Genomic DNA, 24461 nt, shown 5'->3' with positions numbered 1-24461 from the left:
GCTGTTGAGGAACTTGCACGCCCCTCCAATGTCCCTTAGAGCCGCCACGAAATCCCCGATGCTCTCACCTTCTTTTTGGTCTCTCTTGTAGAATTCATGTCTCCAAATAAGACTGGAGACTGTCGGTGCATAATGGGCTCTCAGTAGCTGGTCCAAATCTGGCCACGCCATCTGTTTAATGTCTTGGGGTTTGGCCAATGCCTTGGCCATCTTGAAGACTGTGGGCCCACAGAGGGTCAGGAAAACGGCTCTCTTACTGTTGTTGGATATCCCTTGTAACTCATTGCTCTCGAGGAACATGAGGAATCTGTTGATTCCCAGTCCTCCGTTGCTGGGTTGAACAGTGCGGATGGCGAGTTGCTGCCGGCCATCTCGTCTTTTGCTCGGTTCTCATTGCCACATGCTCAACTGGTCTCCTGTGTCTCAGAATCCCACCTTCGTCGCCAGTGTTCTGTCGCGGGAAGGAGCACTCAAGACCAGTTAGATTTCAGCTCTTTTATTTAGCTCTTAGTGACTTCAACAAAACCGGAGCTGTGGCAGCCTCTTTATAGCGGCTGCTCGCAGCCAATGACGGCTCCTTGAAATTCCCGCCGTCAGGCGGACCAATTAAAAGACAGTATTACAAGTATTCAAGACAGAGCAATCAAAGGCAGTATTGAGGACCAATCACAATGCAGTATTCCAAGCATGCAAATATATAACAAAAAGCCAGCAGAGAGGTGTCAAATGGCAATTGGATAACCATGGGACTCTGCAACCTTTGTTGGTGTAAGTCAGGTGCCAAATGTCCAGATGGTCATTATGAGACCAAGTGGCTGCTCGAACAGCTGAACTTTAAGGAAGGTCAAAAGTACCACATTTTCAGCACTGTTGTAACCTCAAAAGGTAGCTGAATGAGTGATTGTTAAATATTTGTTTAGTCAGCAGGGCCAACAGAGGAATAGGTGGAGATTAATTTAATAAGATTTGTAGAAAATAGCCATTTGCCACAAGTTTTTCTCCCAACAGAAATCCGATTAGGACATGGAGAGAAGGATATGCTATGTTTGGTTATAATTTAGATCTTTATTTTCTTACTCTTCTTTTTCTTGCATAATGCACAAGCTAAATTCATGTAAGGGTAAAATGTAAATTATGTGTGCTTCTCTGAGATCTTTGGGAAAAGGACAAGGTTAATCAAATAAAATGTACTCATTCTTTATCTCATCATCAGAGAGAATGATTATGAGGTTAGTGTTTTCCATTCATCTCAGGGCAATTCCTTTCTAAGGGAAAGGCTAATAAAATTGCAATCCCACCCATCATAAAAGAACCTTCTACCATTGCTTGCAAATTTGTAGTTATTTCTTTAACTCAGGTAGAAATCAGCTGATTAAAAATTATTTATTGAAGGCACTGTGAAGTCTGTTTATAACTCTGTGCGGAACTTCAAACCAGTGTTGCCTAGTTTTTGAGCGTAGATTTCATCGATCTGTTGACTTTGAGCCACTGTGAAGTGTTCCTTCCAATTCCCTACAGTGCCTAGAGATAAGTAAAACAGTTTAGAGAAAGACAAGGAAAAAATCTCAACAATCTAAATTTCGAGCATTTTTTGTTCAAACCTAGTGCTTCACACTCTTGGCCATGTTAAAATGTACAGGCCTCTGGGAGTTGAAGTCCACACATCTTAGCCTGGTCAAGGTTGAGAAACACTGTTCTGACCCAACAGGTTTCTGCACTCTTTCTCAACCGTTTTGACTGCTCAGAAGTCCTTCTAATTTGGCACCTCTTTCTAGTTATTTTAGGAACTATTCTGGGCAGCAATATATTACTTCCTCTTTAATCTTCCAACTGTTCAACCCAATCCAACACAGTCCCCATGCTGTCCAGACAGTTTAGAGTTAATGGGATTTGGGATAGTTAGGATTTGAGAGCTATCCCCTTAAGGGAATGCATCATGGTAAATGTAGTTAAGGTATCCTGGGAAATGTAGTTCATGTCATGTGGCCACATCTGTAATCCTGATTGGTCACTAAATTGACCCTCGTTGGGCTCGGGGAGGGTCCCTCACTCTTGCCTGAATCCTTTGCCATGCAGCCGCTTCAATCATCATGGGGATGAGAGTCTACACCATAATGCAGATATGCAAAGGATTGGACTTTAAGAAGAACCTCATCATAAATGTGAGTTGATAAGGATGCCTGATGAACCAATAAAAAAGACTTTGTATGGATGCGGTGTGGAGTTGCTCTGTCTGCTTTATACCCATCCAAAGCGTAATAAACAGAACAGTAGAAAGATAATTACTCTTGATTCTTGGAAGAAGTGGAGCAGGGATGGGATTCAATTTTTTTAACAACCAGTTCTGTGCACGTGGCTTAGTTGGTGGGCATGGCTTGGTGGTCATGTGACTGGCTGGGCATGGCCAACTCAATATCACTCACATCAAGACACACATCTCCTTGCTTGGCCTCTCACGACTATGGGGATGCTGCAACAGTCATAAATGTGAAAAATGGTCATTTTTTCAGGTGCAACTTTGAATGGTCACTCCACACAAGCAAAGTACCAGCAAAGGAGGGGGGGGGAACTCCAGAGAAGTTCCTGAGACATGAAGTCTAGTCCTGCCAAGAATGTAATAAGAGTTAATGGAGAAGCAGTTTCTGTAAGCAACACCAGGATGTTTCCTTCCTGCCTTCCTTACAGGATTAGGCCAGCAATTTATTCTAACAACTGGTTCTCTGAACTGCTTAGAATGTTAACAACCGGTTCTACCAAATAGGTGTGAACCTATAGAATCCCACCCCTGAAGTAGAGTGAAGCAAAAGTAATTTGAATTTGTCATAAAGAACAAAGATATTTGAAGCCAGGAGTAAATGTGCATGCTATTCCTTTGTACTTTGGTTCTCTCTCCCTTAAACCTCTCATCATGGTTGCAGGAAGGGGCAATTCTCCCCCTTTTCTCTTCAGCGAAAGAAGTGCTCTGTCTCAAATTACAGTTCCTAACTCAGAAAGAACCAATTTGTAAAACAAAAGGAGGAAACAGGTATTACCCATGTACCCCTGTCTTCCCTCGGTTACTACCTACAAACTCCTTTCAAATGCAGATGAAGAGTCAAAAGTAGTATCTTCTTGTGTTCTAAAAGAAAAGCTAAATCTGCTCTGTTCATTCAAACTGAAAAGCTCAGCATTTCTTAAGCTCTAACCTGCTTCGAACAGGCAATTAAGAGAGGCTCTGTGTTCTCTGCCGGTTTTATTGGGGGTCGTAATTCATTACTGAAAGACCTTTGTCTTCAAAACAAAGGAGCCCATTCCCACCCCCCAAGACACAAAGCTAATTCAAGCAGCTATATCTTTTTTGCCTAGAGTTTATCCATCTTATATCTACTTATATCTACTAGAAGATTTAAAAGTATAACACTGCATGCAACCTTTGCTGTATTTGTTTGATGAATTTTTCTTCCAGTGAGTAAGCAATAAATTCCTAATGCAGAAGAAGTTAGAGGAGCATCTCGCATGGTAGAGGGACAGTGAAAATAAGCTTAAATACATATCGAGCCTGGAAGACTCAGAGCTCCAAGAACACATTCATTGCTTTAAGGAGGTGAACAACGAACACGAAGACAGTATTTGGGAAGGCAGAAACTCCCTCCAGGCTGCGATCTTCGATGCGCTTCAAAAGGAACAAGGAACAAGGGAGAGGGCCACATCTGACATAAGTCTTCAATCGCAAGCACCTTCTTCCCACCATTCGAGGAAAGCCTCCTCCCTCCATCCCAAACTGGCTAGATTGCCAGCAGGTTCCAGTGTCTCGTGCCAATTCTCTGCTGCTGGGTCTCACCATCCCTCCAGAGCATCCTCCCATTGCAGTGGCGGATCTAAGGCTTCCAAAGCAGCAAGTTACCCCAACTGAACAGCAGAGGCTGAGGTAGAAGCTGCTGTAGCAGATGCAGATCTACATGCCACAGAGGAAGTAGCATGGCAGAAGGCAGCAGTAGTGGCTCAACAGGCAGAAATAGCAGCCAAAGTAGTAGAAATGGCCAAGGCCCAGGCCGAACAACAAGCAGAACTGGCCAAAGCCCAAGCCAACCAACAGGCAGAATTGGCCAAAGTTCAGGTCGAACTGGAGTTGGCCAAAAGACAAAGGGACTTGGAAACAAAAACAGCACAGGTCACAGCACTGAGGAAGGTGACCGACAATGCCTCCTTCACCTTTCACCTCGAAGAGTTGGGAGAAGAGACCCAGATACACGGGTCAAGGCCTACGTGGATGAGCAGCACTCGCTACAAAATGAGCCTCAGTTGCCTAGCAGTCTCCCACAGCCAGGGAAGCATAGGAGTGAATCTCAACCACAGACTCTAAAACTCAGTCATGCAATGGACGTTGTAGGACTTAAAATAGGAGATTTCACTTCCCACCAACAGCAAATCTTCCCCAATTGATGTTGTACGACCTAAAGTCCGAATTTTCTTCCCAGAATCAGCAACCCTAACCCAATGTCTCATGGCCTGCCAGGCAAGCAAATTAACCCACCAGTGCTCACATCAACTCAATAAGTTGACCTGCAACCAATCACAATTGCCACACTCAATCCACAGGCAAAAGAGTTCTTGCCACAACCGCAAGACATCTAATGCACAGTGTGGAACATACACCCAACCTCAAGTACTACCTACATATGTGGGGACAGGTAATGATCTCATAAAGTACTCTGAGGCAACCCATGTACCGTCCACAACACATGCCCTTGAGCCAGAATGCTACGCCTACGAGGACGTCATATGAAGAGATGACCTGCCCTCACAGAGAAGTAACAGAGAACTGTCACTAAGGTGTGGAAGGTTAGATTTAGCAGCTAGTGGTGTGTACAAATTCAATAACAAGCCAGGCAGAGAAGACCTACTGTGGAAAAACATTTTCACAAGTACCATTCAACGTGAACAGCTGATTCCTACTGAAGAAATTACATTTCTATTGGCATGGCTAGGACCACAGTCTAGTTACATGGTGAAACACATTTACACAAGCATGCTTAACAACCCAGGCATTGCTCTAAAACATGCGTGGGATGCTTTGGACTGGAAATATGGTGAGGACACACTGATGGAATACTCACTCCTAGAATGACTTAACAGTTTCCCGTGTATCACCATCCACGAAACCCGAAGACTAGAGGACTTTTCCAACATCCTTAAGGAACTGCAAACAGCCAAAGAATGTTCTGACTTACCAGGACTGGCTTGCCTTGATCTCTTCATAACGCAAGAAGCAATCATCGGCAAACTCCCAAAAGAAATATTAGAACAATGGATTGTTTTGTCTGATGCCTTTCTGGCCACAAACCACAAAAGACAACCACCTAGTGTTGCTGTGGAGAAAGCCTGAACTTGAAGATTGAACCTCAAGCTTTGCATGCTTTGCTTTGTTTGATGCTTTATTAATGTTTATTGTTTCTCTTAGTTATATAGCTGTTTATTTTAGTTATATAGTTATCTGCTATTCAGTTAGTATTACTCTCTACTGTTTATCTTAGTTATACAGTTACTTTAGTTAATGGAATTTACAATTCCCGGCAGGGAGTGTGCTGCCCAGACAGTTTAGAGTTAATGGGATTTGGGATAGTTAGTTAGGATTTGAGAGCTGTCCCCTTAAGGGAATGCATCATGGAAAATGTAGTTAAGGTGTTGTGACTAGGAGGTTTGAGCCTGCTATGTCAGAAGACACAGGCTCAAGTGATGCGGAAGATTTGGCATTGGGATTTGAGCCTGCTTTGATGGGAGATACAGACGTGAGCCAAGAGGAAGAAGAAGATAGGGCATTAGGGTTTGAACCTGCTTTGCTGGAAGTTTTGGAATCCTCATCCTCTCCAGGACCTTCCTCATTAGTTACACCTGTGTCAGCAGATAATCAGGAGAACATGCCAGAGCCCTTGGATGAAGATCAAACCGAAGAATCTTGGTTTGATGCAAGGAACAGACGTAAGCAGAAACGTCAAGCACAAACTGGAAGGAGACGTCAAATCAGGGACTGAGGAAAGAGACTGACACGCTCCTCAGGGAATATAAGGAGGCTTGTTAGCTTTGAATCCCCGTTCGGGTCAAACTTGTTAATTTGCGTCTGCAGTTTTGGACAAAGTAATCTGTTTGCCATTCATCTCTGATTTATAGTGCTGCTCATTATCAGAAGTTGCAGACAGCTTCTGGGAAAACTGCCAATGACGAATTCAGACAAAGAAAAGTTAACTCTGTTGTTTCTGATATTGTCTGTTCGTGTTTTTTCCTTTGGACATTTGGACCCTCACCTCGTGGCCACAGGCGAGACAGAACATTAAGGTATCCTAGGAAATGTAGTTCATGTCATGTGGTCACATCTGTAATCCTGATTGGTCACTAAATTGACCCTTGTTGGGTTGGGGGAGGCTCCCTTACTCTTGCTTGAATCCTTTACCATGCAGCCATTTCAATCATCATGGGGACGAGAGTTTATTATCTTTCTACACCATAATGCAGATATGCAAATGATTGGACATTAACAAGAACCTCATCATAAATGTGAATTGATAAGGATGCCTGATGAACCAATAAAAAAGACTTTGTATGGATACTTTGTGGAGTTGCTTTGTCTGCTTTATACCCATCCAGAGCGTAATAAGCAGAACAGCCCCCTTCCCATCAGATGCAGCTAGAAATGTGTTATTCTCCTACCTTTTCTCATAAAAGGTGATACATTTTGGTCCATGAAAGCTGAAGGAATGTTGCTGTAATTAGTCATTGGGTTGTTTTTCATAGACTCAAAAGTGGTGTGCTGCACAATCTGATCCAGGACTGATGCTGAAAGCTCTATATTTAGGAACTGAGCTACTTTCTGGATTTCCTGAGCTGGGTTCTGTGGAAGGAAAGAAATATTAGAGTAAGAAACATAGTGAATTAGGTTGTGAGAATCCAGTTTCATCTTATAGAAAGTCTTGTTGAAGAGAACATGTTTCTGTGTGCTCTTCACACCATGTGTTTTGTGATGTAATTAGGAGTCTTTAGTTAATTCATTCCACTCATTTAGCATTTCCCAAAATAACACATGTTCACATTGTCCAATTAATAAGGCATTTAGATTTTCTATGATTTGTGATAGAAAGATCCCCAACCATCAGTCCATGGACCGGCACAAGTCCCTGGCCTGCCAGGAAGCAAGCGATGTCCCTTCCATGCACATGCACACGCACAACCACGAAACCATGCTCCCACCTGCTCCACAGAAAAACTGCTCTCCACAGAACTGGTCTGTGCACCCAAAAGGGTAGGGACCTCTGTGATAGACTATAATAGAGCAGCTGATATAAAAGAATAAGGAAAAACAATTAACAAAAAACAATTAACCTTTTCCCTTTTGAATCCAAATCTGTTTATTAATCTATGGCCATTTTTTCAACTGCGATTGCATGGATTCCCAAGGTTCTGTGAGTGATTGCAATTGAAAAAAACACACAATTTTTTATATACATTGTTATTAGGATGCCAATCTGTGGCTTTATGGTTGGTATGTATATTTATTTGTGATGAACAGGTCTGTATTTAAACCTGATCATAACATGTAGGATTTGATTTCCAATATGTTGTATAAAATTGAGTTATATTTTCCCTTAAAAATCACTATTAACTATTATTAGTAGGAAAAAAGTGACCCTTATTTGATGAACATTAATAGTTGGAAGTCCTAAGGTTCTCTTCAGTGGAAAATACCACCTGAGTACGTCAGCACATATAAATGTATGAGAGATGCTTACCTCTTTTAAGTCTTCATAAAAGAGGTACAAAATTGAATGATGGTCTTTAGCCTTCCACCAACCAAGAACATGGTCAAACCATGAGCCATAAGCAACTGCAAAAAAATAAATAAATCAGAAATTAGAAAATGATAGAGTAGCCAAATCTGCTCCCAGCCATTTTCCCAAATTGTAAATCCAGAAAATGCTTAGTATGGGATTTTCCTGCATTTTAAATTTCTTGTTACAAGAACCTCTTCACTCCTCACCATGTGTGTTGTTAACCAAAAAATTCCACTTATTCCCTGTGTTATGAGTTAGGAAACTCAAGGGTTATCAAGATCACCTACTCCCCTAAAATATGCAGATAAAAAGCTTTGTTCTTTACATAATTAGTTTCTACTTACTTTCCCCAGCAATGAAATTCTCCAGAAAGTCTTTCCACGTTCCTGGATCTTGAAACAGTTTAAGCATGCGTTGGAAGTAGAAATAGGACACAGCACAGTCCTTGACATTTCTGGCCACATAAATGATCTATGAAAATAAAAATTATGGGGAACATAAGCTGATAGAAACTCAACTTACAGGGACTATTTGTCAGAGTGGTCCAGGCCATTAGTGAAACCCCTTCCAAGATATAATCAAGTCCAATGCTACTTAGACATTAGCTTTAATTTAATCATTCATTTGTTCCCAGGCAAATGATTTAGGATTAGAGCAATTTTGGTGAAGAGGGCAGAATAAGTTCCCAGACTTATGTCACTTGTTATGGACAAAATACAAATATTATAACAATGAGGGATCCTTGGTTGTTCTCTGTTTTCTTGCAGACATTTCATTACTCAAACTAGGAAACATCATTAAGAAGTATTGCAACAATCAAGGGGGGGAAAGGGAAATGTCCTCATTCCTATCAAATTTATATCCGCTCCCACCTTATGCTTGCTTGTTCTTTGCTGCTATGTGGTAACAGAATGCCATTAACTATGGGGAGGGGGAATGAAGGGGGGAATGCTTGGGGAAATAAAAGTAAACACTATGCTTCCTTGAGACACTGCTTCAAGGTCACCCAGCTGGAAGAAGGAGCAGGACCCCATTATGGAAATATCTTGCTTGAACCTGATTAGTTAAACCAGGAGGGGGCAGTGAGAGAGAGTTAAGGGAGGGAAAAGTAGAACTTAGGGATGTTGACACATGATTCTCAGTTCTGGCTTTGCAATACTGCAATACACTTGATCTCCAATAAACTGTATCTTTCTCAACAAATGGAGTCAAGGATCTAAGTCTAAGTTATGACAAGTCCAACAATGTTGTAGAACAGGACCTTGGCAATGTAAATTGATTCCAAGATCAAACATGCATCGGATTAAATTCTGAGTCTGCTTAGGCTCAGTGACATCATCTTCTCCAAGTGAAATATTTATGAGAGAAGCAAAACATTTAGGGCTAAAATTTTGGGCTGTTCAAACATAGTTAATTCCTGTTTCCCTGAGCTATTCTTCAAATGCAATCACCATCTATTATCATGCTGTGCTGAATGTGAGCACTGTAGTCTCACAAGTACCAGATTGGAAAATATAGATCCTGTTCACCTCAGTACAAAAGATTGAGGGGATTCTGAAAAAAAAATTGAGTGCCTGGGCTTTAAAATAGGAAAGTATTACATAATGGAACCCTACAGCTTGGTTTACATTGATATACCGACTAAAGACTTCCAAATCTTTAAACACCTCGCCCCCACCCCAATAGTTCTAACCTTGCAATTTTGCTCCCAGAAGGAAGTTGGCAGGAGCGGAGTTGGAAGATGAGATTTGAGGGTTCGCGGGGAAGGCATTGCCAATGCCAATTCAAAGCCTGCAAGGTCAGAGGAGACATTCACACATCGCAAAGCACAATGTTTATTTCTACCATTTTCCCTCAATGCCTCACTTGAGACTCACCTGAAGGGAGGGGCTCTGGAGGGAAAAGTTCTAGGTAGGGGCTTCGCTCATAAATGGGTGCCCGGGCACATTTCTGTACATCTCCTCTATGCTGGACCATATCCACAATTTCCTGTATCCATGTGGTCCCTATGAGGAAGGAGGAAAAAAGATACAGGGAGTAGAGAATTCAGCCAGCTGACATGGCTATTCTGGTTCCATTTCCTGGTTCTCCATAGCTCTGCCAACAATTCCTGGGCTCTTCTTTACCTGCTTTGGGATAAGTGCAAATAAGAAGATCATCAGGCCGAGCTTGAAAAGCACTTATTAGGTCCCAATGTTCTACTATTTCGATGGGCATTTGGATTCCTTCAACATCCACCAGTTTGGAGCAGTTAATAGGTTTGATTTCCAAGCTTTCCATCTCTGATTTGAAGTCCACCTACAACAAAAGAGATATATCAGCAAAAGAGATATTATTGTATGGTACTTCTTAGTCACTTCTGTTTCCTTTAGCAGAATTGTCAGAATGTACAATCTCCAGTCCAGCTGCTTTTCATTTCTATAATGGACTTTCAGCTTTCTGTCTACTCCTCCCCCTTAACAAATTGTCTGGGTGGAGCATATTTGTTGAGGAAGATTGGGAAATACTTCTAAGTTTCAGATAGATATTTCTCATATGTGAAAACTGGGCAACCAGTTTCTATCTCCTTTTCAACTGGATGAGTGAATTGCACACATAAAATAATTTTGTGCAAAAATTGCTGACCAAGACTTTTGATTTCCACACCACATCTCTTAACTAGGCAAAACATGGAGATATGTGTTGTATTTAATCTGAACATAAGCAGTGCTCTGCTGGATCAAACCCCTGGCCTATCTAATCCAGCAGTCCGTTCTCATGGTGACTAACTAGTTGGGCAAGGAAACCCACTGGTCTCACAGCAGAGGAGCTTCAGAGAAGACTAATATCTATCGATCTCCCATTTGAAGGAAGTATGCAGTATATAAAATGAAATTTAATGTCGGTTCTTATCTCGTGTCATCAGTTTTTGGTATATGACCACTAACATGTCTTTTTATGGCCTAGAAACAACCTAAGATCAACATTAATTTATTTTTTTGAAGTTCTCCTTTCGTTTTCTTCCTAAAATGGCAACAATCCTGTGGATGTAGATGGCTAACAGAGTATCCAATGAGGACAGGGTTGGTTTTCCTATCTCCAATCAACGTATTGACAACTATTGTGTAGATGTTATTGTTAAAAAAGATTATTTTCCTAAGGAAATCCGCCAGGGCCCCCTATGTTGAAAGCAAGTCTTATTAATGCCATAATGGTGGCACTGTGTGAGAATAGGTTCTCAGAAGATCAGAAGTAAGCAGCCTGAAACTATATTATTCTATTACTAAAACACTGGACATCAGAAAGCAGGGTCCTTTTGCTTTGTTTTTCACAAATACTATAAATCTACCTAAAATTCTTGAAAGATACTTGTTTCGTTTGCATTCTGCTATGGTCAAGGAAAGTATGACAAATGGGATTAAAATATTCTTTTTCTCTTTGTCATACTGGCTTTCTCTTGCTCCATTTCCATATATATTCTTTTAGTTTTTCTTTTTTTCTTTTAATATGTTGATGGCTGCGTGGATTTTTAATTATCTCAGGTGCAGAGGTTTTTAATTCTGTTTTGGTCCCCAGAAAAAAGAAATGAGCTGAAAGTCCATATGCTAACTTTGTCATTTATTTAGCCTAATAATTAAAAACCAGGAAATTATTGTGAAGTTGTTATGGTTATATTTTCTTTATAATTGCAGTACCGACTTGTTTTTTTCCATATCAACTGATCCATTGACCACTTGACTTGTTGCCAGAGCTAGACATTGTGGACTGAGAGAGAGTGACTGTCTGAAAATCAGTCAGCCTACTTTCATGCCTAAAATAGGACTAGAACTCCTGGCTTCTACCCTGGAGCCTTAACCACTTTCCTTAAGCTGTTAATATGGATATTGCCCCTTGGTAATATAATTTATAGCTGTCAGTTCTAAACCCCTCTGGTTATTTGATTTACTTCTGTGAACTTGGAACAAACACAAGTTTACTCCAAGCATGTAGCAGATTATTGGGGAGTCTATACATTATGCTTTCAAGAGTTAAAAACTAATCCCAGAATGAAACTCTATTATGAATAAAGAAGCAAAAGCAACCCATGTTGGCAATCAGGAAAACCAAGCCATCTAAATCCTTATGAATTAAAGAAAAAAATTTGGATGTAGAGTATACAACAGCAGTAATGTGGGGTTTCTCAACCTTGGCAACTTTAAGACATGTAGACTACAAATCCCAAAATTGCTGGCTGACGAATTCTGGGAGTTTAGTTTCACACTTTTTAAACTTGCCCAAGATAAGAAACCCTGGTCTAACCCATGGAATCTTGTAGGGTAGCTAGAGGAGATGCCAGGTAAAGCTGTTTTTCATCATTTTTACATTCCCTTTCTCTTTTCTTGTCAGAAATTTTAGGGGAAGAAAGCTGCATAATACGTTTTGATAGAAGTTCTGAAAGTCCATCTTTAGACCTTCTAGTTCTTGAAAAATATGGGTAGACTGGTTCTCTGCAGTCATTTTCTGTCATTTCTTTTATTATGCACACTTCACTACAGCAGTTGCCAACCAGTGGGCCGCGGCCCACTGTTGGGTCATCAGAAAATTTTGGTGAGCTGCAGAGAAATCTCACCCCCAGAGCACCCCACCCCCCAAAGCAATTAATCCAGGCTGCGCTGCCCACATGGCCTGCGGGAACCCTCCCCACCCACTCACTCCTTACCCTGCAAACTTGCCTATTAAATTGCCATTTTTCCTTATTTCCAACCTGTCGTATATCTCATACGAACAAAGGACGCGAGTTAGTGACTTGGTTCAGCTCATTTATTGGGGGTAAAAACACAAGTGGGGAGAGTGGGGAAGAAACGCGGCTTAAGGCTTTCTGCTGAGTGCTGCGGCCAATCGGGTCGTTTTGAATCGCCTGCGATCGGCTCAGCCAATCGCGGTCGATTCGAGCGACCAATCAGTGCGCGCACTCAGCCAATCCGGTGGCCGTGCGCTTTAGCCAATCCGGGCTGCGGTTTCGGGTATGCAGATGTCTGTACAGAACACCCTCCCCTCTTGGTTTGGTCCTACGTGACGTAGTCCTGTAAGTAGGCGGGCTCCGTATTTTCCGACTTGACTTGCGCTGGTCAGTTGTCTCCTGTTTGTCGGCCGGTTCGGGTGGGACTCCTGTCGCTCTCCGCCTCGTTGATGGAACCGCCTGGAAGGGTGAGTCAGGCCTCTCGCCGCGGCTCCCTCCTGGTCTTCCCGGGTCGGTCGAGCTGTTGGCTTCGCTGCTCCCGCCGGCTTTTCCGGGCTGGTTGAGCTGGCTTGGCTGCTCCCGCTCGGGCTTCCGGGGTCGGTTGAGCTGGCTCGGCTGCTCCTTCCAGGTGAGGCTTCGAGTGGGTCGCTCTCCGGTTCTTCAGATGGTGAGTACTGCTGGTTCCTTTTCGGGTGGGTTTGTTCTTTTTGTTCTTTGGGGCTTCCTCCCTCTTGGTTGGTGTCTTGCCGGTTTCCTTCTGTACCTGGTGTCTGCGTGTCGGTTGTGTTTCCGCGGTGGTTCTTGATCTCAGTTGGTCGATGTGGCGTTTCCACGCTCGTCCGTCATCTGTTTGGAGGCGGTACGAGAGTGGGCCTGTTGCTTGGGTGATCGTTGCCGGTACCCAGAGGGGTCTCCGGTGAGGTTTCTTGCGTAGACCTTGTCTCCCGGTGAGAATGTTCTGTATTTGCTGGTAGAGTCAGGGGGTCTTTCCGGGTTGTATGTGGGGTGCAGGCGGTCGAGCGGGGATCGCAGTTTTCTTCCCATTAGTAGCTCCGCTGGGCTTTTGTTCGTTGTGGTACTCAAGGTTATGTGTTGAATTAGGAGCATCCGATTAATCTTGTCCTGTATGTCCCCGGTTTCGATCTTTTGAATGGTCTTTTTGTAAATTGAACCATTTTCTCCGCTCTACCGTTCGCCGCCGGGTGCGCTGGTGCCGTTAGTGCGTGCTGGATCCCTTGTTCTGCTAAGAATTTCTCGAACGGTAGTGCGGTGAACTGGGGCCCATTGTCTGATACGATGACATCCGGGAGGCCGTGGGTTGCGAAGAGTTTGCTGAGTTGTCTGATGACGGAGTCTGTGGTGGTTGTCTTCATGTTGCTTACCTCCAGCCAGTTGGAGTAAGCGTCTACGGTTACCAGGAAGGTGTGTCCTCTGGTTGGTCCTGCGAAGTCTACGTGGATTCGGGACCATGGCCCCCTGGGGGTTTCCCACTCCTGGATTGGGGCGGCTGGGGGGTTTGGTCTTGATTCCTGGCACTGTTTGCAGGCGGCTACCCAGGCTTCGATCTCCTTGTCCATCCCTGGCCACCAGGCGTGGCTTCTGGCCAGGGCTTTTGTCCTGATGATGCCGGGTGCCCTTCGTGCAGCATGCTCAGGACTCTTTTTGTAACTTTTCCGAATTACGACCCTGTCCCCCCACAGTAAACAACCTTTTTGTATTGACAGTTCTGTTTGTCGGTTCCGTAAGCTTTGAACTCGCTGTCCCGCCTTTTTCCGCCAGCCTTTCCCCACCCATCTCAGGACCTGCGCCAGACGTTTGTCTTTATTGGTTGTTAGGGCAATGTCTGACGCGTCAGAGGTAGGTTGGGTAAGGTCTCGATGCTCAGGGTTGACGTGGTTGGTGCTGGGTCGGCGCCCAGGGTTGGCAGCGGTGTGCGGCTGAGGGCGTCTGCGTGCGGAATTGTCTTACCGGGCGGTGGATTAGCCGGTAGTTATAGGCGGCGAGAAATTCGGACCACCTTGTCATCCTTGGAGAGAGGATGATTGGGGTGGCCCGGTCTCCTGCCAGTATTCCCAGCAGCGGTTTGTGGTCCGTGATTATGGTGAAGTCCTGCTGTAAAGGTATTCGTGGAATTTCTTTACGGCGCGGACGATGGCTAGAGCCTCTTTATCCAATTGGCTGTAGTTTCGTTCGGGTTTTGAAAGGGTCCTCGAGAAAAAGGCGATGGGTGCTTCTTTTCTGTCGGCGAGGGTATGGCTGAGGACGGCTCCTACTCCGAAAGGGGATGCGTCGCACGTTACCGTGATGGGGAGTGTCTCGCTGTACTGGATGAGGACAGCGTCTGATGTGAGAAGGTCCTTGGTTCTGTTGAAGGCGTCCTCTTCTCGTCTCCCCCACGTCCAGGTGGCTGCCTTGTCGAGCAGCCTATGCAACGGCTCCGCCACGGTCGCCTTTTGGGGCAGGAAAACATTGTAGAAATTAATCAACCCCAGGAACGCTTGTAATTCCGTTTTGTTTCGGGGCTTCGGGGCTTCTTTAACGGCTTTTATTTTGCCCTCGGTGGGGTGGATTCCATGCCGATCTAGTAAGTACCCCAGGAACTCGACCCGTGCCGTGTGCAGTTGGCACTTCTCTCTCTTAACCTTGAGCCCCTGCACTTTGGAATCTCCTCAGAACTTCCCGTAGGCGGTCCTCTAATTGTTTCTGGTCAGCCCCGGCTACCAACACATCGTCAAGTAAGGCACTACCCCTTTATGCCCGGAGGAGTCTTTCCATGAGGCTTTGAAATACCCCGGGCTACGCTGACTCGAATTGGAGCCTCTTGCAACGGAATGCCCCGGTGGGTAACTATTGTCTGCGCCTCGGCGGTTTCCTCGTCGACCGGCAATTGCTGATAGGCTTGGGCCAGGTCGAGTTTGGCGAAAACCCTGCCCCCTCCCAACGAGTGCAAGAGGTGTTGTACTACTGGGACGGGGTAGGCGCTTTGTTGTAGCGCGCGTTCAGGGTTGCCTTATAGTCCCCGCAGATTCTCACAGACCCGTCTGGCTTTAACGGGGTGACTATAGGGGTCTCCCATCGGGCATGGTCTGTGGCTTCGAGGACTCCCTGTTCGATGAGCTTGTTTAATTGCTCATCGATTTTGGGCCGGAGAGCGAAAGGCACTCGCCGGGGTTTGAGGCGGATGGGAGCGATGGTGGGGTCTAGGCTGAAGGATATTGGGGGGCCCCGGTACTTGCCTAGATTTCCGTCGAAGACCTCCTGGAACTCGCAAGACGAGCTGTTCCTCCCAGTCCGCCTCGGCGACGTGGTTGGTGCCGGTCACTTAGTCCCAGCGGCGCAAACCATTGCAGTCCCAAGAGGCTGGGGCGGTCTCGTTCGACGACGGTTAGCGGAAGTATCTCTGTGCGCCCTTTGAAGGTAACCTTGAAGTGCCCGGTCCCTACCACGGGGATGCGATTCCCCTGGTAATCTTTAAGGATGAGCGTCTGGTTCTCCAGCTCGTGCCGCTTCATGGAAGGTACCAGTCGCTTAATTTCCCGCCATGCGACCATGGACAGGTACGATCCGGAGTCGACCTCCATTTTGCAGGGCGGTCCTCGATTTCGACCTCCACGTGGACTTTCCGGCCGTCCCAGTTGGAGGAATGGCCGACGATGACCGCTTGGTGGGTTTCCTCGCGCTGGCGGCCTTCCGTGGAAACGGCGGCTCCTCGATTCTCGGCTCCAGCGGCTCTCACCGTCCCGATCGCGGTTCCTCGGCGGGGTGTTGTTGCGCCTGGCACTTTCGGCGTCTCCGGGGGTGGTGTCTCGTGGCGGGGCTGTGGTTCCTCTTGAAACGGCAGACCTTTGCGATGTGTCCCGTTTGTCGCAATGGCGGCAGATCGCGTCGAAAAACGGCATTCTGACCTTGGGTGCTCCCCGCAGCCGGCACACTGGAACTTCGATTTTCGGTTCCGTGGTTCGCGCCTGTCTCGTCCCGTCTGCAGGCGATGACGTCTTCCTCGCTCGCCTTCCGATCCGGGAGGGGGACTCGAGGTCGCCGTGGTGCGTGGATGTGGCCGCCCGGTAGTTGTCGCCGGTCCGGTTTTCGGGTCGTCGCTGCGCGCGGCCCGTTCAGCGGTGCCGGTTTGCTTCAGCTGGGCCGCTGATCTCCGGGTTGCTTCCGCCGCTGTGGCTTCTGCGAGGGCATCGGCGAGGCGATGTCGCCGCCATGATCCGGCTTTGCAGGACGGTGTCCGAGGCCGAGGACGACGCGGTCCCGTAGAGCCTCGTCTAAGTCGGTAAACCCGCACAGCCCTCCGAGGTCCCTGAGTTCTGCCACAAATTTGCTGACGCTCTCACCCGGCTTCTGGTCGCGGCGATAGAATTCGTGCCGCCGAATGAGGGTGGGCACAGCGGGCGCGTAGTGGTTCCTCAGCAGAGGTTCGAGATCGGCCCAGTCCATGATCTTCACATCGATCGGCTTGGCAAGGGCTTTTGCCATTTTGAAGACTGCGGGGCGCAGTGTGTGAGAAAACGGCTCGCTTCCTCTGTCCATTTGCGCCCTTGAGATTGCTACTCTCTAAGAACATGAGGAATCTGTCGATGTAAGATTCCCAGTCCTCGGTAGCCGCGTTGAAAGGAGCGGGTGGCACGGGCCACGTGCGATGTGGAATTTTGTTAGGATCCCACCTTCGTCGCCAGTGTCGTATATCTCATACGAACAAAGGACGCGAGTTAGTGACTTGGTTCAGCTCATTTATTGGGGGTAAAAACACAAGTGGGGAGAGTGGGGAAGAAACGCGGCTTAAAAGGCTTTCTGCTGAGTGCTGCGGCCAATCGGGTCGTTTTGAATCGCCCGCGATCGGCTCAGCCAATCGCGGTCGATTCCGAGCGACCAATCAGTGCCGCGCACTCAGCCAATCCGGTGGCCGTGCGCTTTAGCCAATCCGGGCTGCCGGATTTCGAGTATGCAGATGTCTGTACAGAACACAACCATCAGCCATTCTTCTGTTCTGGGAGATTTAGTTTAGCTAGGAAGCAAGAAATGGTTGGATTTCTTGCTTTCTAGCTAGTCTTTAGATCTTCGGCTCTGCTTTTAAGCACAGCTGAACGTCTCTTAGGACTGTAGGTTCTATTATTCAGTGCAGACTCATGGCAAGCAAATTTGAGAGACTGAGCTAGCCAATGGCAGATAGATAGATCACTGAATTTTCTACCTTCTGCACAGAGGTGGATTTGAAGCTGTACAGATGCAGATAGATAACTCAACAAGACGCCCGTAACAAATTATATTTATTGGTTCATCAGTATCCTCATAAGTCACATTTGTGATGAAGTTCTTTAATGACCAATCTTTTGTTTATCTGCCTTGTAGTAAAAGATGGTTATCTCCTAACCCATCTCGTAGCAATAGAAAGCAGCTGCCATGAGTTAGAGAGTTCAGGCAAAAGTGAGGGAAACTTCCCCAAACCCCTCGAGGGTCAATTTAGTGACCAATCAGGATTGCAGATGTGGTCACGTGATATGAACTACATTTCTCAGGATAGCTTTAACTACATTTACCATGATGCATTCCCTTAAGGGGACAGCTCATAATTCCTAAGTAACTATCCAATTCCCATAGACTGGCTGGGACAGCACACTCCCCACCTGGAATTGTAAATTCCACTATTAAAGGAAGAGAAAAAAATTGACTATAAATTAAGATAATCAGTAAACAGTAATACTATGAATAGCAGATAACTATATAACTAAGATAAACAGTTAGATATGTAACTAAGAAAAACAGTAAAGATTAATAAAGCATCAAATAAAGCAAAGCATCAAAGCTTGAGGTTCAATTTTCAAGTTCAGCCCCTTGGTGCAAGTCTGCTGGTCACCTCTGTTTTCTTACTCCATTCTGTCATGGGTTTACAGGATATAACAAACTAAAGATGAGTTCCAATATGCAGAACTACAGATTTGTGTTGAAGTTGAAGTTCATTCAGCTGACATATTACCTTCATGGAGCAATTCATTCCAAAATCCATAACAGGTGCAAGTGCTTGCCTTGTTAATTTAAAGATAAAATTTGCAGAGTTTTAATAAGTTAACAATAACAAAGAAGCACTATGTGCATTCACATTAATTTAGTTTCTTTGTTTGTGCTCAACAGTTCATATGCCCATCTAGTGCACCCACATCACATTTCCCCTATAGCTTCTAGGGTGTGGGTTTTTGTTTTGTTGTGTGTATGTATCTCTTTGAGTCAGTGTTAATTCTTGGACAAGTTCCGGCAGATTTTTAGAAGCAGTTTGCCATTGCCTGCTTCCTAGGCTGAGAGAAAGTGACTGGCCCAAGGCTACCCAACCGGTTTCGTGTGGAACTGAAACTCAGTATCCCAGTTTCGAGCCTGGTGCCTTAACTGCTACACCAAACTAATTTTCTTCCTTTAGTTGTACTGGGTGGGAATTTTGCAGGACAGTAATTTTGTGTAGTGATGAAATATAATATCAAGAGCCCATGAGTTCTAGTTCTACCCTAGATACAAGCCCAATTGGATGATATGACACTAGTCACTTTCTCCCAGCCCTAGGAAGAAAGTACAATTGAGCTACTTCCAAAATATGTATATATAAAAATCCAGCATGGATTTATTCCTTCAGTCACCAGAAATCAGGGCTGATTCAATTAACTATAACACAACTTCCTGTGACTTAATTACTAGGCTTAATTACTAGTTTAATAAAGATTGCATATAACCTTTCATCCCATCTCCAAATAAATATGATGGGCCAGATCTGCAAGACATAAATTAAAGGCAATGTTAGATTATTTCTAACATTATATCATATTTGGCCCCCAAAACACATATCAGTTATCAGTGGCACACTTCAAAAAGTAATGGAATGAAATCAGAACCAACATTAAATTTTTCCCAATTAAAAACCCAAGGAAAAGTTTCATTATTAAGAACCAAACAAACATATTTGACCCTGTACTCAAAGATAATGATTTGGTGATTTGTGGTAAATAAAAATCCCTGTAAACTTTCTACAAATAAATTACAATAACAGACTGTTAACAGAGCACTTTGAACTTTAACTTCTCTGTTGCTTTATCTGTTAACTATTTTCTTTGCATATATGCAATGTGTGGCAGGACAACTGTGTTGCAAATAGAGAACACTGTTGTATAGAACCCTATTGATAGACATGGAAGTTTTTCTAAATAATGCAAAATATTTCAAACCCTAGGAAAAAGTATATTCAATATATTTATTTGGTATTGCATACACAGAAACATCAAGGATTTTTATTTAGATTTCAAACCCTAGGAAAAAGTACATTTAATATATCTATTTGCTATTGCATACAAAGAAGCATCAGGGATTTTTATTTTGAATAAGTATTTTATTGAACAGCAACATTTTAGCAACCAGTGATAGGAACAGGTGACGTGCCTTGTCTGTCTTCTTTCAGACATTCAGCACATCTGGAATCATTTCTCAACTGATACAGCTACTGACACTGAATGGAGCTGGGGACTTAAAGGGCGAGTGACTAAGTTGTTCATTTAACATAGGTGAAGGTCCAGTCTAAAAGTGTAAACTTAGGATTAAGTTATATTAGTAAGGAAACATTTTTCTCCATTTCATTCTTGACTACTCAGACAGTTGGGGGTCTGCAGACTGGAAGAAAGTGAAACATTGAGGCATATAAAAAGAAGAATTATTTGTTGACCTGGAAAACAAGAACATTGGACAACCAGAAAAATCTTTACAAGTTGGTAGGATCAGTCAATTGAAGGAAGCAGAGGAAAGGCACTGATAGGGATAAAATCAAGAAAGCACAATTTACTTGTTACCTTTTCTTTCCACAAACAGACTATGGAGTTACCTTCTAGCCTTGAAGATTTGGACCCCAAATTTGTCACACGTTGCTCACTGATAGAGATCGAAGGAGTTTCTTTGCCCACCACAACTGCAAAATATTGGGATCGGATAAAGAGCTTCCAGGCACGGCCAGATGATCTTCTCATCTGCTCTTACCCCAAAGCAGGTAATCAACAAGGAGATAAATAGGGGGACCCTGACATCAAAGTGGGGAAAAGGTTTCCCTCCCCTCAAAAAACAGGCTCTGGGAGTAAAGGTCTACATGCTGTGCTGCTTAAGTGTTTTATTTAAATGATATTTAAGGAATTCATTGGTAAAAGGTGCACAAAAATGTATTTGGACTGTTTTTATTGTTGGGCTTACAAAACAACTGATTCTAGAGCAAAAGAAAAGGCTTGAGGAAGGAAAAGGAGAAAAATAACTTTGATGATAATTGATTTAGTAGACCAGACTGATGGAAATATACTGTATGTACTCTGGTCCAGTGTATTCTGCTTTTCCCCACATCTATTATTTCCCTGGGATGGTGCAATCTTTCATTCTTTCTTTCTCTTTCTCTCTCTCTCTCTCTCTCCCTCCCTCCCTTCCCTCTCTCTTCTATTATTGAATTTAACCTTAATCTACTTTTTCTCTTAGGGTAAAGATGGTTTCTCAAAAGCTCTTTCTGTAGTAACTCTAAACATTAAGATGATGGAGAAAGAATGGAAAAGGGTCCAGATGGGTCAAGATGGCAGCCATGACCACACAATTGAAGCCCTACCCCTTTTAAAACACAAGAGAAAGGGTTTCAATTCATGGTCTTGACTGCCATCTTGACTTTGTTGACCCTGCTATAGATGCACATGGGAGAGTAGACCCTCAAGGTTTTACATTTCCTAGGAACTCTCCATTTTGTACTCTCTACTCCTGTTCTTTCCAGGAAGCACCTGGTTGCAGGAGACTGTGAACATGATCCAAAATGCAGACAATCTGCAGAAATGTGCTCAAGCCCCCATCTACAAGCGGATGCCCTTTCTGGATATGTTTCCTCCAATCACCTTTCCTTCAGGTGAGCATCTGCGGCAAGGATAATGAGCATCTTTGTCAAAACCTGCCTGAATGTTTTGTCCCCATCGTTTCAGACTTGGACAATGCTGAAGCAAGGCCTTCTCCACGCTCACTCAAAAGTCACCTCCCAGTTCATCTTCTGGCTCCATCCTTTTGGGAACAGAAGTGCAAGGTCAGGACAATTGGGGAGGGGAGGGCGGGGATGGTAGGAAAATTACTTAATCCAAATCAAGATTCCATGACAGCAACTCCTTCTATTTCCTGGCTTGGTTGTAGGTAAAGGAAGTGCAGAGTGAGAACTTAATAGGATGTTCAGCTTTGGTATCTGTGACTTGATCAAGAATTTATGAAATCGTGACCAAATCAATGCTCCTCCTTCAACTCTCAGAGTTTGTATGCAGTTAGGAGTTCTTATTCAATATTTGTGGCTTGGCCTTTTCTTTCTTTTTCTTCTTTAAACACTAGAGATAGAGAACAAGTGTTACCTCACGTAGGAGCAATAGGAAGGGAATGGCTTGAAAACTGCTTTATAATAGACAGTTGAAACAGAACAGACAAAGGATATAAGTATAATGATTTAAATTGAGATGAAATAAATAAAATAGAATTAAGAGAGTGAAAAGAGGGGAGAAGCTATATAGAAAATGTAGAATGGTAAATAAGATATGGAATGGTATATAAAAGTGAGCATGAACTTGAATTTTATGGTCTGTATAAAAAGATGTAAACCCGGGATCAAGCTGCTTTCCAAAAAGATGTGTTATGTTTTCATGTTTTGTGTTTTGTTTGTATATGTTTGTCTTTTTAAAAATTAATTTTAAAAAATTTGAAAAAAAAAAAGAAAATTGCTTTTGCATTCTCCTTCGTTTGCTCCTTTTCTTCAGGTAATCTATATTGCCAGGAATGCAAAGGACACTGTGGTTTCATATTTCCACTTCCATCACATGAACAAAACCTTGCCCCATCCAGGAAATTGGGAAGAGTTTCTGGATAAGTTTCTTGCTGGGAAAGGTGAGTAAAACCAGTCTAAAGAACTTGATGTACAGCAGTTTGTTTAATGACAGTTCAAGTTACAATGGCACTGAAAAAAGTTACTTATCACTATTTTTCACACATTGCAGAATCCCCTTGGTCATGTCATCAAAATTCAGATGCTTGGCAACTGACTCATATTTATGACGGTTGCAGTGTCCCAGGATCATATGATCCTCTTTTGCAAACTTCTGACAAGCAAAATCGATGAGGAAGCCAGAACACTTAACAACCATGTCACTAACTTAACAGTTACATTGATTCACTTAACAACTGTGGCAAGAAAGATCATAAAATGGGGAAAATTTACTTAACAACTGCCTCACTTAGCAACAGAAATTTGGAATTCCATTGTGGTCATAAGCTGAGGACTACCATAGAACAGGAATCTTATTCACCACGTTATAAAAAAGATGTTGAGACTTTGGAAAAAATGCAAAGAAGAGCAAGTAAGAGGATTAAAGGCCTGGAGAAAAGAAAAGTGGTCAAAGGAGACAAACTTAACAAATTTTTGCCCAGCAATAGAAATGTTGGGCTGAATTATGGTCGTAACTCGAGGATTACCTGTATTTCCTCTGAACCGTGCCACATTCCACAACTGAAAACCATGTGATAACCATGCAAAAAATTGTTACCAGGATAATGAAATATCGAGAAGGAAAAACAAAGGTACAAATGATGCTGATCTGGGGGCCACGACTGAAAAAGTTTAGAAGCTGGAAGACTCTTCAGGTGTGCACATTTACTGCTATCTTAAAATTAGATATACTAGCTTCTATTCCCTTCATTTGCATGATAATGCAGTTCGGTGGCTAGGTGGCAAATTAGCACGGAATGAATGGAAAATGAAATGAAAAGTTTGCAATTTCATCCCAGACAAAAGGGGTCCCTGTGCAATTTGCAGTCAGCATGCTGATCCTCACGTTGTGTGGTACTGGAAATGTTTGTTTATAAGGCACTTCAGTTCAATTCAATTCAACCCCCTCTTCAAGCATTAGACCCTATACCATTTCAGACACTTCTTAAAAACTTCCAGTGATAAAGGCAAGCTATTCCTCTGGTTAATTGTACGAGGTGCAATGACAATAAAGTAAATTAAAGCTGCTGATCCAGTTCTACAGAGGAATTATTGAGTCTATCATCTGCACCTCTATAACTCTCTGGTTTGGTTCTGCAACCCAATAGGACAGACACAGACTTCAGAGGACAATTAGAACTGCAGAAAAAAAAAACAATTACTACCCACCTGCCTTCGGTCGAGGACCTGTATACTACACGAGTCAAAAAAAGGGCTGTGAAAATATTTACAGACCCCTCACATCCCGGACATAAACTGTTTCAACTCTTTCCCTCAAAACGATGCAATAGAGGACTGCACATCAGAACAACTAGACACAAGAACAGTTTTTTCCCAAAAGCCATCTCTTTGCTAAACAAATAATTCCCTCAACACTGTTCAACTATTTACAAACTGCACTACTATTACTGTTAATCTTCTCATCACTCCTTATCACCCATCCCCTCCCACTTGTGAATGTAGGACTGTAACTTTGTCGCTTGTATCCTTATGATTTTTACTGACTGTTTCCTAGTATGATTTGATTGTTGATTGTACTCTATGACTATCATTAAGTCTTGTACGTTATGATTCTTGATTCTTAACGAATGTATCTTTTCTTTTATGTATACTGAGAGTATTTACACCAAGACAAATTCCTTGTGTGTCCAATCACACTTGGCCAAAAAAAGTATTCTATTCTATTAAGCTTAAATTAATTGTTCACACTGTTAGGAAGTTTTTCCTTAATGCCAGATTGTTTCTCTCCTTGATTAGCTTGCACCCATTGTTTCTTTCCTTCTGATGCTTTGGAGAATGGGTTGACCCCCTGCTGTTTAAGGCAGCCCTTCAAATATTGGAATATGGCTCTCATGTCCCCCTAAAAGTCCTTCTTTTCTCCAGACCAGCCAAGCCCAAATCCAGCAACTATTCTTCATATGTTTTAATCTCAAGGCCTTTAATCATGTTA

The 24461-nt window shown here is 43.5% G+C and overlaps 2 protein-coding genes across 15 annotated transcripts in view; one reads left to right on the top strand and one right to left on the bottom strand.

Moving 5' to 3' along the window:
* Nucleotides 1-24461, top strand: part of LOC113443522 (sulfotransferase 1C2-like) — a 32275-nt gene that overhangs the window by 5730 nt on the left and 2084 nt on the right. The window contains exons 1-4 of one of the 6 annotated variants that reach the window (XM_087917377.1): nucleotides 19636-19723; nucleotides 20347-20521; nucleotides 21275-21574; nucleotides 22287-22413. In XM_087917377.1, the coding sequence (XP_087773503.1) occupies nucleotides 21314-21574; nucleotides 22287-22413 (388 nt within the window). In that variant the 5' untranslated portion in view covers nucleotides 19636-19723; nucleotides 20347-20521; nucleotides 21275-21313. Of the gene's footprint in view, nucleotides 1-19635; nucleotides 19724-19969; nucleotides 20250-20325; nucleotides 20522-20944; nucleotides 20993-21274; nucleotides 21575-22286; nucleotides 22414-24461 lie in introns of those variants that run through there. The other 5 variants (XM_087917380.1, XM_087917378.1, XM_087917382.1 and 2 more) reach the window with 5 other exon arrangements.
* On the bottom strand, nucleotides 481-23823 carry LOC113443521 (sulfotransferase 1C2-like). Of its 9 annotated transcripts, none has more exons than XM_087917373.1 (10): nucleotides 23681-23823; nucleotides 21450-21552; nucleotides 19224-19261; nucleotides 9929-10100; nucleotides 9680-9808; nucleotides 9496-9593; nucleotides 8147-8273; nucleotides 7761-7855; nucleotides 6685-6865; nucleotides 481-1521 (listed from the first exon to the last, which is right to left on the bottom strand). In XM_087917373.1, the coding sequence occupies exons 4-10, from the start codon at nucleotides 10080-10082 to the stop codon at nucleotides 1409-1411; spliced, it is 897 nt and encodes a 298-aa protein (XP_087773499.1). In that variant the 5' UTR covers nucleotides 10083-10100; nucleotides 19224-19261; nucleotides 21450-21552; nucleotides 23681-23823; the 3' UTR covers nucleotides 481-1408. The 9 variants fall into 9 exon arrangements, with proteins under 9 accessions (XP_087773499.1, XP_087773498.1, XP_087773497.1 ...); XM_087917372.1 differs by having other exon boundaries at nucleotides 23743-23823; XM_087917371.1 differs by lacking the exon at nucleotides 19224-19261.

The sequence above is a fragment of the Pseudonaja textilis genome, chromosome Z (genome assembly GCF_049901715.1).
Source record: "Pseudonaja textilis isolate UNSWEBS1 chromosome Z, rPseTex1.2, whole genome shotgun sequence".
Lineage (NCBI taxonomy): Eukaryota > Metazoa > Chordata > Lepidosauria > Squamata > Elapidae > Pseudonaja > Pseudonaja textilis.
Note: the sequence above shows the minus strand (reverse complement) of the source record. Positions and strands in the feature narration are given on the sequence as shown.